The sequence below is a fragment of the Aethina tumida genome, chromosome 2 (assembly GCF_024364675.1).
Source record: "Aethina tumida isolate Nest 87 chromosome 2, icAetTumi1.1, whole genome shotgun sequence".
In the NCBI taxonomy this organism is placed as follows: Eukaryota; Metazoa; Arthropoda; class Insecta; order Coleoptera; family Nitidulidae; genus Aethina; species Aethina tumida.
In genome coordinates this window covers 18,545,353-18,565,106 of record NC_065436.1, presented here as the reverse complement: position 1 = coordinate 18,565,106, position 19,754 = coordinate 18,545,353, and the positions used below count along the sequence as shown (strand labels likewise).

At 31.1% G+C, this 19,754-nt stretch overlaps 1 protein-coding gene across 4 annotated transcripts in view; it reads left to right on the top strand.

Moving 5' to 3' along the window:
* The window catches only part of LOC109602344 (rho guanine nucleotide exchange factor 11), a 146,717-nt gene that overhangs the window by 39,571 nt on the left and 87,392 nt on the right, over window positions 1-19,754 (top strand). For 2 of the 4 annotated variants that reach the window (XM_049962509.1, XM_049962507.1), the window contains exons 4-13: window positions 1,266-1,381; window positions 5,005-5,196; window positions 6,121-6,618; window positions 8,544-8,783; window positions 8,844-9,209; window positions 11,350-11,589; window positions 11,645-11,875; window positions 12,603-12,714; window positions 15,350-15,499; window positions 15,560-15,619. In XM_049962509.1, the coding sequence (XP_049818466.1) occupies window positions 1,266-1,381; window positions 5,005-5,196; window positions 6,121-6,618; window positions 8,544-8,783; window positions 8,844-9,209; window positions 11,350-11,589; window positions 11,645-11,875; window positions 12,603-12,714; window positions 15,350-15,499; window positions 15,560-15,619 (2,205 nt within the window). The remainder of the gene's footprint in view (window positions 1-1,265; window positions 1,382-5,004; window positions 5,197-6,120; window positions 6,619-8,543; window positions 8,784-8,843; window positions 9,210-11,349; window positions 11,590-11,644; window positions 11,876-12,602; window positions 12,715-15,349; window positions 15,500-15,559; window positions 15,620-19,754) is intronic. The other 2 variants (XM_049962508.1, XM_049962510.1) reach the window with 2 other exon arrangements.

Genomic DNA, 19,754 nt, shown 5'->3' with positions numbered 1-19,754 from the left:
ATCAAATATTTTTAGATGAAACTAATTTTAAATAAAAGTTTTAATAAAAATTTATAAACAATAATTGTTATTTTAATTCTGTTATCAGTTTTAGGAATAAATAATTTTTTATTGTTGGCATTATAGCAATTTTTTGTTATTAATTGACTAAATATGTAATTAATAATAGTTTTTAATATAATTTTTTGTCAATTTTAGGAATAAATAATTCTTTATTGTTAGAATAAAGGTAATGATCTCTTATTAACTAATTAAATATATAATTAATAATATTTTAAAACTCATAAAAATCTTCTTTAAAATTTTTAAATATGTTTAGATATAAATAATATTAAATAAAAATTTCAATTTAAATTGATAAAAAATAATTTTTATTTTATTTTATTTTTGTCAATTTTAGGAGTAAATAATTCTTTATTATTGGAATAAAGGCAATTACTTGTTATTAATTTACTAAAAACACTCATAAAAATATTTTATTATAAATTTGAAGTTTATAATTTTTAGAAATAAATAAAAATTTCATAAATATTATTTGTTAATTAAATATTACATGTCTTGTTAATTTTTAAGTGTTTAGTTTAAATATATCATAAAAATATTGAAATTATTTAAAATTAATAAAAATATAATCTAATTTACTAATTTTTAACTACCTTATAATAAATACTTTGTATATTCATAGTTTCTTATTATTTAAATAAATTAAATCCTTTTTTTAACGAAATTGAAGTTGTAAAGTGTTTCCTTACATAAATTTAAACAAAATATTAAAATAAAACTTGAAATAAACTAAATGAATAAACATCTAAGTAGTCGTATAAATGTCACAGACATAACATACAATCATATATCATATGAGTAATAATTATTAACATACCACCCTCCCCAATAACTAAAAACCCAACCCAACATATTTTGATACGACTACGAGATTATATTAATTCGCCTCAACACTACTAAAATTGTGTCAGGTCCATTTGCGAAAACTACACGGTCCCCAACCGTTCGTAACTCCTTTGAATAAATTACCCGCGCCACGGGGTTTTGTTTGTCCGGGAAGCATGTGGCCTCGATTTATGATCGGCGACACGTGGCCGACAACCAACTGCACCCTTCACCGAACCGCCCCGCCGAATAATGGGGTATTGGTTACATTTATTTCGATTGTGCGTGACCACATATGGTTGTTGATCCCTTCAAAACTTACGCTACGGTTTTTATTATTCCGCAAAAATCGTATAATCGGATTTTTTGTGTTGCAGAGAGATCTCAAGTGGTGCTAACCGTCCAACAAAGAACGCCCTTGAGGCATTCGCAAGGATCCAGTATGCACAACCGGCTGGCCACCACTCCGATAACGTACCCTCAACCAGTTGATGTAAGCTCATGAGTATTTGTGATGGTGATAAATTAGTTTATTAAAAAATTCAACGATAAGAATGAAACATCTGTTTCCTTGCAAATACCCAGTAAATAAATATTTTGTGAATTATCTGGCCAGATGCAACTATTTTCGTATCGTTTGCAACAACAACCTAGTATCAAAGGTGCGATAAGTCTTAGATTGTGTCCATAAGACATAAACAATGGTGTTTATGTTTCTCGTGTTAATTCAAATCGTGCATGAATAAATCTGTATTTAAAACTATTAAAAAGACAATGACAGAATCACAATTGTTGGAAAGAAAAATGGAAAACAAATGTTTGTTTATTTAACGTCAGATCCTAATTATGATTACTCGTGATAACTAAATGGGGGAAGTACAGGACTACATCACAAAAAATTGTTATCGAATACGTACACTATCGCTAATATGTAGAACAACAATTTAAAAAACATAATCATTTTATTAAAAGAACAATTCTTTTTAATTTAAACTGATTTTATCATTAAAAAGTGTCTAATCATTTCGTTCCTCAATTTATATACGGATATCTTTATTTACACAGTTTTTATACAACATTTTATTTCTGACAGAGTTCATAAGTAAAGCAACCAAACCCTATATTCAATACAATTGATTTTATAATTTATTTCTGCGTCCGACATCGTTGCTTAAAGCTAAAAATGCCGAGAAGTGTCCATTTAACGATATAAATTAAACAACAAATTGTAGAAAAGTTCAGAAATGATGAAAACAGAGTAAAATTGCAATAGATTTAAATTTAAACAAATCGATCATTTCAAGGATGATTTCCAATTTTAACAGAAGGAATATACTAGAAGGAGTTTCCAAAAGAGGTAGAAAACGCAAGATTAACAGAACTGTGGACAGGAAAACAAAAACGCTTGTTGTTCGCGACACTTTTATCTGCACATCCCGCATAAATCAAAAAATAAACGAACTCAGTATGTTGGTGAGTACTATAAAACGAAGACTAAAACGAGTTGGTCTCTATGGTAGAAAACCAACAAAAAAGCCCTTCATTTCTGCAATCTATAGAGCAGCGAAACTACTATTTGCAAGAGAACATGTGAACTGGACAGATGGGCAGTGGATAACAATTTTGTTTTCCGATGAAAGTCGGCTCCAATTATTCAAATCTGATGGTATTTTATAGCTGAGAGGGCCAATTAATGAAAAATATAATCCCAAGTACACTAAACCCACTGTAAAGCACGGTGGGGGAGACATTATGGTTTGGTATGTTTTTCTGGGTTTGTCATGGGCCCACTGGTTAAGTTAGACGGAATAATGGATCGTTTTGTTTATCGTGACATTCTCTAGAATCATATACTTCCATTTGACGAAGGTAACATCAGTTTAACGTGAACCTTCCAGCACGACATTAGTATAAAGTAGCTGTGGAAGATAGGCCAAACAAAACTTAATACTTGATTAAGAACCACTCTCATTTTATTTTAAATATTAATTATATAATTATATATAAATATTTAATTGTTTATTCAACGTCAGATCCAAATTATGATTAATCAAGACAATTAAATGGGGGAAGTACAAGACTATATCTCAGAAAACTGTAATCAAATACATATATAAACAATATGAATTGGAAAGATACGTTGAAAATGTTTTTAGGACTTTAAGATCTAGCTAGGGTGTTAAGGAGCTAAAACTACTGACATATATCTATACCATATACATTATCGTTCATATGTAGAGCAACAAATTAAAATACATAATCATTTTATTAAAATAACAATTCTTTTTATTTTAAATTAATATTATAATTAATAAGTGTCTAAACATTTCGTACCTCAATTTATATACGGATATCTTTATTTACGTAGTTTTTATACAACATACAATTGATTTTATAATTTATTTCTGTGCCCAACATCGTTCCATAAAGCTAAAAATGCCTAGAAGTGTCCATTTAACGATACAAATTAAACAACAAATTTTAGAAAAGTTCTGAAATGGTGAAAAACAGTGTAAAATTACAGTAGATTTAAATTTAAACAAATCCATCATTTCAAGGACGACTTTCAATTTTAATGGAAGGAATACACTGGAAGGAGTTCCCAAAAGAGGTAGAAAACGCAAGACTAAGAGAGCTGTGGACAGGACAACAAAAAGGCTTATTGTTGGCGACAATTTTGTCAGCGCATCCCGCATAAATCAAAAAATAAACGAATTCAGTATGTTGGTGAGTACCATAAAACGAAGACTAAAAAGAGCTGGTCTCTATGGTAGAAAACCAACAAAGTCCTTCATTTCTGCAAACTATAGAGCAGCGAAACTACTATTTGCAAGAGAACATGTGAACTGGACAGATGGGCAATGGAAAATAATTTTGTTTTCCGTTGAAAGTCGGCTCCAATTATTCAAATCTGGTGGTATTTCATAGCTAAGAGAACCAATTAATGAAAAGTATAATGCCAAGTACACTAAACCCATTGTGAAGCATGGTGGAGGAGACGTTATGGTTTGATATGTTTTTCTGGGTTTGGCATTGGTCCACTGATTAAGTTAGACGAGATAATGGATCGTTTTGTTTATCGTGACATTCTCTAGAATCATATGTTTCCATTTGACGAAGGTAACGTCAGTTTAAGGTGAACCTTCCAGCACGACAACGATCCGAAACATACGTCTAAGTTAGTTAAAGAATGGTTTGCTTCTCAAAGAGTACGTGTCACGCCTTGGCCAGCACAAAACCCAGACCTCAATCCAATGGAAAACCTTTGAGAAGAAATTGGTCGGAAAGTCTCTGCAAAAAGACTGTCAAATATGAAAGAACTCGAAGAAGAAGTTCAAAATCACTCGAAAGACGATTATATTGAAAAGATACCAAAATCAATGAAGAAAAGGTGTTTAGAAGTTATGTAAAACAATGGATATTCTACTAGATACTAAATAAAAGAAGGCTAAATGTACGTAAAGTTGTTTTATTTTAAAGTTGCTCTACTTTTGACCCTAGAATATTTTTCAAATATTAATAAAAACATAAGTAAACCTGGCTAACTGACTAATATGGATATTTAAACATACACTTTTATCAAGAAAAATGAAAATTTCTAAAGTTGCTCTACATATGAGCGATAGTGTATATAAACAATATGAATTAAAGTAACCCTGGAAACATAAGTTGAAGATGTTTTTTGAACTTTAAGGACTCTAGGGAGCCAATACTACTGACTTATATTTCTATACTATATATACATTTTTTTAATTTATCTTTTAAAAGTACATTTAAGATTTGATTATTGATTTTGATAATATTTGTTATATTTTTACCACATATCATAAAATAAAGTGATGGTAATGTGTTAAACTAGAAAAAGGATAACTCTCTATGATGTCAATTTAAACATAACTTAAAGGATAAAAAATGAAAGAAAGTTGGTGAAATGGCTTCTCGATATTAGAATATTTAGATCGACAGTCATTTCACTTAGTATCCCCATAAAGCAGCTATAAAATATGGAAGGAAGGTAGACCAAAGAAAACTCAACACTTGATTAACGCACCACTATCATTTTATTTTAAATATTGCCTGTTATTTAACATTATAATTTATCATTACATGTTTTAGAATGAAAAACAATGCCAACTTCACAAGGAAAAAGAACAATACTACCGCCTAATGATCGAAAAGGAGAAACACTGGGTGGACGTGCTGAGGAGCCAAATAGCCGTCAATCCGGACGAGAAGAAGATTGGCGAGTTGGCCAAAACCGAAAAGAACATCGAAACACTCGAAACCCATCTGAAGAGTCTCAACGAGGTAAACAATTAAACGACTCGTTTGATGTACAGATCGGATGTTTTTTTGAGCGTGCATTGATGTTATTTGTGTCTGTACATAGATTCGATTGATGCAACGTGTGTGCCTGTAAATTGTGCGCGCCGACTGATTGAGGAATGGCTTTTGAATGTTTCTGGCTGAACATGATTTTATTATTATTATTATTATTGATTGTTAATTTTTGTGTAACTGTGTCGGTTTTGGACCTGAGCATCTGAACTCATCCAATCCGTAAGTAAATTCACTGAGGTTCGGGCGGAGTCAATTCGGACGAAATTCACACACAAAATTCTTAACTTGAGCTAAACTTTGGCTACTGTTATGGTATTGGGATGCTCAGGACAAGTGTTCATACTTTTATACTATTTAGGTGATTGTATTTTAATAGTGGGGGACTGTCTCAGTTCTGTTTTTATTAAAAAATAACTCATTAATAACCCATTGATATTAATTAATTAATAACAGATTCAGGAACTTGACAGTTACCTCGCCACACACACCACAGATAACTTAAAAGATTAGATTGTATTGTTGCTTTGTTTGACTTCTCTAGTGATTGTGATTTTCTTGGACGAATTCAACGATTTCCACGTTCATCTATGTTTCTCAATTATAGATTTTTATTCTTTATAATATCAAAAATATTAATTATTTTAAATTTATTAGAAAATAGTTAAATTAGATTTGTTGTTACCTTAATTGTTTAGTGTATTATGTGATTTGTAAGTAGATGACTTGTGATTAATGTAAAGAAACTGTAGCTTATGTAAAAAAAATGTACTTATAGTTGTAAAATCGTTGAAAGAATTCCGTCTTCCTTCACCTTCCCTCTCCTCTGATCTCTTACGGTATCTGTGGGCCTCACACAAGACTAACCGTCGCTTTACCGTCTCTCTCTTACAGCAGTCTCCACCCGCCCACCACCACCTTCAACACCACCCCCACCAACGCGTTCCCCACACCCCCTCTCCCTCCTCCCCCGTCAAGCGACCATGGAGCACGACGCCCACGTCGCCGAACGGCAACAGTTCAGAGCCGCCTCCCTTGCCCAAGCGCAACCAAAACATGCAAAAGCGTCCCAAGGACCACCACCGTCACTTTAACACGGTGCCGGCGGCGGGCGGCTCCCGCTCCCACCACAGGGGCGGCGGCAGCACGCCCGCGTCGCCCCTGGACGAAGACGACATCAACGCCAACCGTGCGACGCCGCTCGCGTCCCGACGCAGGAACACAGCGCATCGAAGCGACGCGACGCCCCCGGGCGAGTCGATTCCTCCTCCCCTCCCGCCCCGCACGGGGCTTCCTCCGCCCCACGGTCTCGACCCGGACGCGTGCAATTCCATTAACAAGCAAATGTCGTATCCGCTGGTGGCCACGTTCGCCACACTAGTTAACGACTATGTAAGTAGCGCACGTGACACGACGGTCCGTCGAATTTGGAACGCGGGTCTAGAGGGCGTGCAACAAAATGGATGGAAACAGGAACGGGCATGCTTATTGAATTGATTTGTGTACTAGACGTGGCATGGCAAGACAGGTTATTGTGGATACACCTTTGTTGTTGGATTTTTGAAAGAATCACACACCTATACAATACAAATACAGACTACGGACTCTTTTAAAACAACAATAATATGTTCGAGAGTTCTTAAAAAATATGTAATAAGCTTAATTAATAATTTCTTGTTTTTAATTATTTGCCACTAGTTTCAGTATTTATAAACTCAGACAAAACCGTTGAATGTCCAAGTTCAGATCTTTGGTAACACGATGATAATGTTCTTTGTTTAACATCTTCCAGAGAGAGGTTATTCTCCTCAGCCTATTGAATGTTTTTAGTTCTTCTACATCTACATCATCCTCTGTTTCAGAAGATTCATTTACTTTTTTTGTATTACTGTCCAATACATCTCAGATTAGTTCCTCAATTTATGAATGATAAACCATTTTTCTTCAAACCTCATGTAATAATGTACTCGCAATTCAAGTTATTTTGTAGAATAATAACTTTAGAGGATTCGCTTTATAAACTCAGACAAAACTGTCAGAATGTCCAAGTTCAGATCTTTGGTAACACGATGATAATGTTCTTTGTTTAACATCTTCCAGAGAGAGGTGATTCTCCTCAGCCTATTGAATGTTTTAGTTCTTCCACATTTACATCATCCTCTGTTTCAGAAGATTCATTTACTTTTTTCGTATTACTGTCCAATACATCTCAGATTAGTTCCTCAATTTATGAATGATAAACAATTTTTCTTCAAACCGTACTCGAAATTCAAGTTATTTTGTAGGACAATAACTTTAGAGGATTCACTTGTGGAAATAATGGAATATCATCTAAGTCTCCTCAAATAATGACCAACTTTTTTAAACATTTTTTCAAATTTGCTAGATGTAATAACTCCATAACAGAACGTTAGAATGAATTTGTAATATCTCCTTGTTGAGATATTTTCACATCTAAATTACAGAGGCAAAATTTTGTTATATAACAGTTTAACTTTGATAGTTTTTGATGGTTTATGGAGACCGAAACTAGACACAAATAAAAACAAGCAAGAAATTAAATTTAATACACAGGGTGATCCACGACGTTTTTTCTAGGTAATACCTCAAAAACTACTAATTAGTGGATTAAAATTGAAATTTGGTGGACATCTGAAGTATTTGACTTATATTCTTTTAAATTAGGGGTGTTTTTCGAAAACTTGACTAAATCTTCCTCTAATGGTTCTTGATTTCCACAACTCGGTTAACGATCTATTTTGTTGCACCCTTTAAACCCCTTATTTTCTCAACACTTCACTTCACGGTTGTTTTATATTCTTCAAGTGATTTCGTATTCAATTCGAATACGAAATTTTAGGGCTCTCACAGAAAAGAGCACCACACATGTAAATAATCTGTACTAATTGTGTGACTAAAATTACATTATTAACAAAATCAAATCGTGCACAGTGTACATAACAGAATCATTCATGGAATTAGTGCTTTTTTATTTTTCATTTCGGTGTATGCTGAGGCTGATATCACGGCTTTTAACTACGCCTTCAGATTGGCAAATGTGTGTGTTTTATTTGTCATTTAAATTTAATTTGAAAGTAGTGATCTGGAATGCTATTCAATTGAATTAGAAAAAAGAATTTCCTTCAAAAATTGATTTGTGAACTCCGTACAATAGTTAGTATTTTGAGTTATGTTTTCTGGAATTTACGTTCCAAAAAATATAGTTTTCATTCTTTTATTGGACGTTACCTTAACTATATATTGTACAGAGTTCCTTGTTATACCAAAGCACATCTGAAACTGTTCCCGTTTTACAGTCCCCGCATTTGAATCCGACTCACCACCGCACCAAGTCTTCACCGGAGTCACTGTTGACGTTAAGCGGAGCAGAGGCGTCCAAGAAGCTGATAGCGTCGGAAAGCATGAACGACCTGACGGGGGGCGCGTGGGAGCGGGCGGACACGCCACCCGGAACTCCGCCGCCGCCCTATCCAAGTCCGCTGCCTGGGCGCCGGACTACCGACAAGACGACGGACGAGGGTTTCACTCTCATTGAGGTAAGAGGACAATTTAATTTAAAAAAAAAACCACAACTTATAAATAAATCATTTCGTTAGAACACTGTGGATGGCTCCCCGGACTTTGTGGGTTTCCGGCAGCCGATCAGCCGCACGTTGGCCAACAGTTCGCCGATCCACGCAGCCAACACTCAGCTCGCGCAACAGCCCATCATCAGCATGGAGGACGATGAAATCTCCGACCTGGAGCTGAACCAGGTGGAGGACCACGGCCACTTCAAGTCACTGTCCCGCCTTTGGGATCATCTACCCCATTTGGCCGTGTTCATGAACTACGTCCTCCTGAACTCCGATCCGAACAGTTTGCTGTTCTATCTGCTGACTGACCTGTACAAGGAGGGCAACGCCAAGGAGATGCGGAAGTGGGCGTTCGAGATACATTCGTGTTTCTTGGTGCCCGGCGCAGTAAGTAATTTTTAAGATTGATTGTAAAACTGACTAATAAATTCCAGAAGCAATTTTAGTTCAACAAATATATCGTTTTTTTAGTGCGACCAGTTTGAGAAGCAAACACGATCCCGAAACTTTTTTATTTTACTGAATCTGAAAATAAAAAAATAAAATTTTATAATAGTCCTTGATGTACCCAGATATTTTTTTGTAGGCTAGGAATACATAATGCTTTTCTTCTTTTCTCAGGATGATTTTTAGGTTTACCGTCAATTGTTCTTCAAACCTCATGTAGTAATGTACTCACTATTCAAGTTACTTTGTAGAACAATATCTTTAGAGAATTCACTTTATAAACTCAGACAAATCCGTCAGAAAGTCCAAGTTCAGATCTTTGGTAACATGATGATAATATTCTTTGTTTAACATCTTCCAGAGAGAGGTTATTCTCCTCAGTCTATTGAATGTTTTAGTTCTTCCACATTTACATCATCCTGTGTTTCAGAAGATTCATTTACTTTTTTCGTACTACTGTCCAATACATCTCAGATTAGTTCCTCAATTTATGAATGATAAACAATTTTTCTTCAAAGCTCATGTAGTAATGTACTCGCAATTCAAGTTATTTTGTAGAACAATATCTTTAGAGGATTCACTTTATAAACTCAGACAAAACCGTCAGAATGTCCAAGTTCAGATCTTTGGTTACACAATGATAATGTTCTTTGTTTAACATCTTCCAGAGACAGGTTATTCTCCTCAGCCTATTGAATGTTTTAGTTCTTCCACATTTACATCATCCTCTGTTTCAGAAGATTCATTTACTTTTTTCGTATTACTGTCAAATACATCTCAGATTAGTTCCTTAATTTATGAATGATAAACAATTTTTCTTCAAAGCTCATGTAATAATGTACTCGCAATTCAAGTTATTTTGTAGAACAATGTCTTTAGAGGATTCACTTTATAAACTCAGACAAAACCGTCAGAATGTCCAAGTTCAGATCTTTGGTAACACGATGATAATGTTCTTTGTTTATCATCTTCCAGAGAGAGTTTATTCTCCTCAGCCTATTGAATGTTTTAGTTCTTCCACATTTACATCATCCTCTGTTTCAGAAGATTCATTTACTTTTTTCGTATTACTGTCCAATACATCTCAGATTAGTTCCTCAATTTATGAATGATAAAACATTTTTCTTCAAACCTTACGTAGTAATGTACTCGCAATTCAAGTTATTTTGTAGAACAATAACTTTAGAGGATTCACTTTATAAACACAGACAAAACCGTCAGAATGTCCAAGTTCAGATCTTTGGTTACACAATGATAATGTTCTTTGTTTAACATCTTCCAGAGAGAGGTTATTCTCCTCAGCCTATTGAATGGTTTAATTTTTCCACATTTACATCATCCTCTGTTTCAGAAGATTCATTGACTTTTTACCTTCAATTGTATGTTATATTTTCTTTGATTTTATAAAATTCCAGCATATTCCTTTAAAAACCTTTTCTTAAGGCGCAACTTATGTGGTTGGTATTAATAACTCAGTAAAATCTATGAATAAAATAAAACGAACATAAATCTTAAAATATATTCAATATGAGCAATGCAAAATTCAATGATTTATTTATTTTTATCTAAAGAATAAAATGTGCCCTATTTTTTATTTTAAAAAAATATAGAAAATCACTCAATAGAATGATACATACATACTTTGAGTTAATATTTAAGAGGCCACATTATATAAAAATAATTATTTAATAATTAAGAATATTTAATATAGAGAAGTGCTAATATTATTAAGATTGTAAATGAAAAAACACTGTTGGATATATATAGGTTACAGTCATTATTATCGCTTTTTATCAAGAGTTCTGTCACCATCAATTATAACTAATCAGTAATGTTGTAGCCACCTAATTTGCCTGGTCCCGTCATATTTATACCTTGAAGAATATCTTAAGTGAGTAAAAAAAATAAATAAAAATAGTTTACTACAAATTTTAAAACTCTTATTTGTTCTTACTATTATAATGCTTCATTTATATATAATAATTTATAATCAAGTGTCACAATAATGAACTTGTTAAATTAATTTTTAATTTATTTTTTATCGCTGTCACAAAGATAACTGATTTATTATTAATTTAAGCCTCTTCGGTTGGGCAACGTGGATGAGAACATAGCCCGCGAGATCGACGAAGTGCTGACCAGAGAGTACGACAAGGAGGAGATACTACGCAAAATCTTCTGGAGGGCGAGGTCCAGAGCTAAAGAGGAGCTCACAAAACAGTTGGCGGATTTCCAACAAAAACGGACCGCCGGATTGGGTACGATTTTCGGACCGACTGATCAAACCCTTGCCGAACTCTACAACGATCGTAGCAAAGAGGTTGTTAATATTTATAGATTTGAGTGTGCGTTTATTAATTTTATTTTGGTTTTAGATTAAACTTTATGAGAATTTGTTCTTGGATAAGTTAGAGCCGTATCTAGAGGAGATTGAGAAAGATAGTTATGATGCCGTACGCTACTACACAGCAGCAGCCTTAGCAACCGTCCTTACTAGAGTGTTTCAAATTAGACCGCCTTCGCACGCCTACGAAAAGTGCCCTACTTTTGTTAATAAAGAGAAAACGTTTAGTCGTTTTCAGTTTTTAGGGAAATACTCCAAAAAGGTAATTAATACATTAATTAACGGGAAGGACGTTCGTGTTAATCGCTAAATAAACGTTAAAAATTATCTTTAAAAGTCACAGACATAAATTGTAGGAAGCAACAGAGATTGTGGTATACCACATTCTGATTTCTAATCATTAACATTTATATAACATGTGACATACAAATTATTTTAATACTGTAACTGGTTAAAATTTGAAACTGCAATAAATATTTTTGGTATAAAATTGTAACGTTTTAGAGCTCATATTCTATGCCTAAAATATAAATATAGTTTGCCTATGTTTGAATTAGCTATTTTTGATTTCCACAAGGTCATTGTATGCCAAGATTCAATATTTCAAAATAACCTATTTATTTGCACATCATTAATTTAATTTTCTTTTTATAGTAAGTTTTTAAAATTAGAAGTCGGAGATATACGCTCAAATACGACAAATATTAAATTTATATACGCTCTTCCATTAAAAGTAATCTGTAAAAGAATTTGTTTATTCTCTTGTTTTTAGTACACATTTCTGAAACACAGATAAATATAAAGTTGGTGATAAATATTATGTGAAATAACGTTGGTATTGTTTTTCTTCAAAGTGCCTTTGAACAGAACAATACAATCATTACCGTAACACGTACAATTTATTTACTACACTATTCAAACCTTGACTTTGTTCTGTTTTACATTGCATCTTTGAATTAAGTATATAATAAATTATTATTTTGTTTCAGTGGAATATATTAAACCACCAGTTTTTGGCCCAAAACTACTATACTGTGATACATTGCTACCACTGTCAACAAATAATTTACGGAATAGGACCACAGGGTTACCAGTGTTCAGGTAAAGTAAAAATATTTTATTTTAAAAATTTAGCGTGACAAATACATTTTTACTGTGAAATAGAAAAAAAATTATTCGGATCTAAATAGTAAAAATATATTTTGATTAAATAAACATTTATTTATATCCCCTATAAATATGAGACTGTTTGTATATATATTTTTTAAATAAACATTTAATTGTTCGAAATTATAAAATGCGTGGTTTACTTTCATTCTCTTCCAATTCTCGTGAACATCATTCTCTTTCATTTTTAGGGGGACAAATGCAAAATTCGAATTTTATATCGAAACGATTTTGACAATTGTTTTTTTCAATTGTAAAGCTTGAAAATGTATACTTAAAGACAACATGTCGTGTTTTTTAGCCCAAAACCAGAACCCTCAGAATAATTTTTATGACATGAAAATTGAAGAAATCACACTAAGAATTTATTTATAGAAAATCTTACTACACTATTGGATTAAGCACTCCCAAGTGGATAATCCATCTGAATCTGAACTGAATTTATTTAAATGTTCACAAAATCCTGTGTTGAAATCATTTAACATAACAAAGTCTATACAAAAAATTGGTGATAATTGTCAAAAAATAAATAAAATGTGTGGATGTCTCTTATTTTTATCTTTAAAACGTCCTAAATTCACTGCAAAATACTGATTCTAGTAATTTCAAGAATTGAAACATACAGATTTAAGTAATTCATATTTAATTTTAGACACATTATTAAAAATTATATTTTAAAATATAAAATTACGTTTAATTATGTTCATTAATTAGTTCATTCATTCCATTAAAATTTATATAAAAAGATATTTTTTGGCATTCTCAGACGCTTCATATCAGAAATATCGACTATGTGGTTAATAATTCAATAAACAATTTAAATATATCTCATATTAATAAAATATACCCTAAAATTCAAATTTTCAAAAAATTCTGCTTTAAAGAAACTCAAATGAAATATAAAAAATCACACTAAAAAATCAATATAATTTTCATGTTCTGCACATCAAAACTATCTCGAATATATGTAAAAATCAGCTTTTATTTTCCATTTTAAAATAGTATAATTCAATGTGTAATTATTTCTAAAAGATGCCCTATATAAATAACATATATACGAAATATTTCGCAAACATCAAATATTTAATATTTACCCCCTCTTCCTTTTTAAAAAATGTAAACGCATTTGCTGTCAACAACGGTCGCGACACAAAACTCGTGAACCGCTGACGGTCCGAAATTCGAATGCGTTTGGCAACTAAGCCTCATATTATCTGGACTCTTGGCAACTAAGCGTCGGCCAATCAGAATGCATAATGCACTTCTGCCTATTTATTATATTTGCTTACTAACATTTAAAAAATCTATTTTTTCATATACGGCTTTACATTTAACCACACTATGGTAATTATTCCTCATTAATTTCAAATTTTAGTTTACTTATTTTATTAATAAATTAAATATTAATCTTAGCTTTCACAGGCACCGCCATTACTAATTCACAGCCAACTATAAAAAGTATGTGGCTAAAATTTTAATTGATATTAAAATGCCGTTTAGTACAGTAATAATACTTTCTCGGAAGGAAATTAATTCCAGAACTAATCTAATAAATAGTTTAATTAAACATCAATAGAAATTTCTTCAAGTTAAATCGCAAAAATCAGTCAAATGAAACAATAGGACACGACACACATGAGATTCACAAGAGAAATGGCGGACGCATCTTCTCATTGAAAGCTGTTAAAAATGCAATAATTTACTTCTATTCTTCTTCTATTTGCATTTAATATGAAGTATATTAATAAATAACACCTAAGTAAGTATAAATTTTTGTTAAAAACACGGTATAAATAGAAGATATTACTTCCAGAAGGTAATTTGTTGTGTTCCTAATGAGTTGTCTGCTTTTTAAATCAAATTTCATATAGATATAAATTGAGAATGTATTAAGTTTATCATGTGTGTGTGTGTGTATCCGGTTTATTGTCGAATCTGCATTCAAAGTGTGTACATGAAGTTTCGTGCGATAATTAAAATTTATTGTAGTATGTAAACCATGTAAATAGATTTTATACATTTCATTCTCATTTGCGCCTTTGAAGTTAACATAAAATTTCTCGAACTCGAACTGGACATAATAATAATGTACATAAATGTACTGCGTACAAAAAAAAAGCAGCACCTAGAAATAATTAATTTATTCCAATTTTTTTTTAGAAACATAACCTTACAGAATAATAATTGATCTTAGTTCATTAGGAGTCCGTAAAGGGCGGTGTAAATTCCTTAAAAGTCGCCCCATTATATCTATCCCACACATGTCCGATTGGGGAAAGGTCTGAAGATTTGGGTGGCCAAAAGGAAAACAAGAACAAAAACGACATTACATTAATTAATAATATATAATTACTAAATGTAACCAGGGAGGTACTGATAGACTTGTAATCCAATTTGTAATTTTGGTGAATGCGCAGAATCAATGAAAATGTAATTGTTGCCCATAAAAATATTTCACAGAATCAGTAAACACCTATATTACCATAAATTATTCAAAAGTGCCAATAAACATAAAATTAATACATCATGTCAAACATTTCTGTTTATTTAAATAAATACTTTTTTACAGTCTGCCACATTCATTTACATAGACACTGTGTAAAACAATACGACGATACGTGTCCAGGGCCAGTCACAAAAAAGGACAAGTTCAAATTCATCAGGATGCGACAAGAGAACAATGACAACAAGAGAAAGCAAAGTACCATCTTCCTACAAGGTAATGCTTTTTAATATTTTTATTAGATATTTGCTTATATTATATTTGTAATTATTATAGCTGAAAGAGTGAATCGCCAAATGGAGGAGAGGGAGAGCAGCGTTGATCATCAAGAAAATGGTAAGTCATTTAAATATTAAAGTTACAACTGTGGTGTAGGGTACAGTGCTCAAGAATGAGTAGTATTACGTTGACAACGATTTTATTTGTATTTATACAACTTGTATTAATTTAATCGATATTACTAGATGTGCGCAAATACTGAATCATCGAAATGGCAATATTTATTTTAATCGTGCCGGTTTATCCTCGGGTGACGCAATATTTATTTAATTCATAAATATTTTTCACCATCATTCCGTAAAACAAAACCGGTAAATTAAAACTGTAGTTTGTCGATATAATAAAGTACTCCCATGTTTATTATGCTGTACGTCAAAAAATAATGTATTGCAAAAAATTAATATATGTGCGTATAAGTTAGCCGGATTTATGGTACTAAAAGGTTTATGATATTGTTCTAAGATAGAATTGTTTACAAATTCAATTACTGGCTGGTTTTCAATTAAAAGAATCGAATCGAATTAGGGACGACGCAATTAGGGTAATGGACGCAGCGACGCGTCCGGGCTCGATCATTACGTCGTCTTAATGATCGACGGCGAGTTTGTTAATGATGGGGCCATCTCGTTAAGGTGTGCAGGTATATCCGATTCGCGGCCGTTTCGTCCGACGTGTCAATATTTACGCGGTCGCAAATTGATGCACTAATACGGATGAATGAAATCATCAATGACCGACACAGGACATGGGAGTCTCAGTTTTAATTTGATAGGGTCTTAATACACTTTAATAGTATTAAGGATTGGGAATGTTCCAACAATAACATGCCTAAGACAATATTTTGGATTGAAAACTGTTTTTGAATTGAAAATTGCTAAAATTTACGATGTAAATTTCAATTTGAAATACTAGTAGCCACAATCGATTCAGTTCATAATATCAACATTTTTTGTATGAATCGAATCGATTTTCCTATCTTAGAAATGAGACAAATTATATTTAACAACTTTTAAATTAATTTCTAATAAAAAAAATATTTTATTTATATTTATAAGAATGTTCTATTTAAATTAAAGATTTTTTTTTTACTTTAACCACCTGAATTTGGAATATTATAAATATTACTACACTTTATTTGATACGATATAAATGTGTCATAAATTTGTTAAATATTTTTATACTGATAACTAAAATGGTAGAATTATATCAGTATTTTCTTGTGTAAACTGAAGTGTTGTTACAGTTACAAATATTTTTCACATTATATGAATGGTTTATTTGGTTTAATTGATTGTTTAAAATTTGTTTTTAATTCTGTTTAGGATTTACTAATGTCCAATTCATGTACCCTTCAATAGAAAACTTATTTTATTAATCTAAATAATTTTCTTATTTATATTTTCTTATTAATCATTAAGTTTGGTGAGTTGTTTTCATTTTAAATTTAATTAAAAAAAGTGAATTACAATTCTGACACTGATTCTTTAATATGCAATATTTATTTTATATAATTATAGTATGCAGCAATGTTAGAAAATGCTAATTCTAAATTCTCCAATAAATATTTCTCAATTTTTTGACTGTAAAATAGACAACAATTTTTACCGACATGGTACCGACTCTTTAAAATACAATATTTTTTATGAAATTTTAGTGTGTACCTATATTGAAAGATGCTAATTCAATTGACAGACTATTATTATTTTATAATCTAAAAATATTGTTTAATCGATAATTTTCATTTTTCTGGATGTAAAAAATGATCGACTTAAAATAGTTGCAGAGATTTTTATTCTTAAATGGAAGCCACACGTTTATTAAAAATATTTTTTTATGAAATTATAGTATGTAGCCATGTTGGACAATGTTAATTCAATTAATTCTGTATCGAATATTTTTTATTTTTCTGACTAAAAAATGATAGACATAGAAAATATTTTTATGACATGCGTAGAACTTTTTATTGACTATCATTTAAGCTATTAAACTTTAAAATTTACTTATAAATGAAAGAGATTCAGGGTTGTTTTTGTTTTTGTTAAATGGAAAGAAGTAAGTCAGGAGGAAAAAGTGATATTTAATCATGCTACTGACTCCTTAAAATACAATATTTTTTATGTAATTTTAATATGTCTCCACGTTGAAATATGCTAATTCATTCGACAATTTATTATTATTACTTTTTTAATCTAAAAATGTTGTTTAATCGATATTTTTCATTTTTCTGGATGTAGAAAATGATATATTAGATTTTTACAACATGCATAGTTTTTTATTCTTTACATTATATAAATATTTTAAGCAATTATTCGTTAAAATCTACTTAAAATAGTTACAGTGTTTTTTTTATTCTTAAATGGAAGCCACAGGTTCATTAAAAGTATTTTTTATGAAATTATAGTATGTAGCCATGTTGCAAAATATTAATTCAATTAATACTGTATTAAATATTTTTTATTTTTTTTTTTTGACTAAAAGATGATATATCAAATTTATAACTGGTGACATAGAAAATATTTTTTATGACATACATAGAACTTTTTATTGACTATCATTTAAGCTATTAAACTTTAAAATTTACTTATAAATGAAAGAGATTCAGGGTTGTTTTTGTTTTTGTTAAGTGGAAAGAAGTAAGTCAGGAGGAAAAAGTGATATTTAATCATGCTACTGACTCCTTAAAATACAATATTTTTTATGAAATTTTAATGTGTCTCCACGTTGAAATATGCTAATTCATTCGACAATTTATTATTATTACTTTTTTAATCTAAAAATGTTGTTTAATCGATATTTTTCATATTTCTGGATGTAGAAAATGATATATTAGATTTTTACAACATGCATAGTTTTTTATTCTTTACATTATATAAATATTTTAAGCAATTATTCGTTAAAATCTACTTAAAATAGTTACAGTGTTTTTTTATTCTTAAATGGAAGCCACAGGTTCATTAAAAGTATTTTTTATGAAATTATAGTATGTAGCCATGTTGGAAAATGTTAATTCAATTAATACTGTATTAAATATTTTTTATTTTTTTGACTAAAAGATGATATATTATATTTATAACTGGTGACATAGAAAATATTTTTTATGACATGCATAGAACTTTTTATTGACTACCATTTAAGCTATTAAACTTTAAAATCTAGTTATAAAAGAAAGAGATTCAGGGTTGTTTTTGTTTTTGTTAAATGGAAAGAAGTAAGTGAGTAGGAAAATGTGATATTTAATCAAGCTACTGATTGCTTAAAATACAATATTTTTTATAAAATTTTAGTGTCTCTAAAGAAAGATGCTAATTCAATTTTCTTAATGTAAAAAAATATATGCTAGATTTATAACAACTAATATAGAAAATAATTTTTATGACATGTATAGAATTTTATATTGCTTAAATTCTATATCTAATATAGATTTTCAGAATTTTTTTTTATAATAGAGAAATATATTAGATATTTTAGTGTGGTCCCATGTTATATTTCAATTGTTGATTTATTTATTTAATCCAAAAAAATCTCTGTTATTCATTAAAAACGAATAATAAATAAAAGTCGAAAGAAGACATTATTTCATTAGGACAATGTAATTTTTAATCCTGTCACAGAATCATTATATGCAATATTTTTTTATGTCATTTTAGTATGTATCCATATTGAAATATGCTAATTTAATTGACAACTAATTTTATTTTTAATCTAAAAAAATTCTCTGCTTTATATTTTTCATTTTTCCGACTGTAAAAAAAATGATATATTGGATCTAACTAAAATCGGCGACATAGAAAACTATGTTTACGTTATCCATACATTTTTTGACCTTTTTATTGTTATTTTCTTGTTTTCTATTGTCCAATTTTTAAGCTCTTGTTTATTATTTCTATTAACAGTTATTGGGTTTCTTAAATCGGAACACCATATTTCCTAAATTATAATAAACAAATAAACTTACTTTGAAATAAATAATGTAATATGCGGAAATCTCCATCCGATTGGGCAGCTTTTCCGAGGCGTCGCCGCCGAATCCGGCGCTGCGGTCTCGTTTCGCGTTTTGGCAAAGGCGCATCCCGCGTAGATTCGACGGGGTCCGACGCGAACCCCGCTCAGGTTGTGTAGGTTAGTGTGCGCGGGACGTTTTCGCCGCTCGCTCGTGCTCCTCTCTCTCGACGTCTCCGCTGTCCGTGTGCCG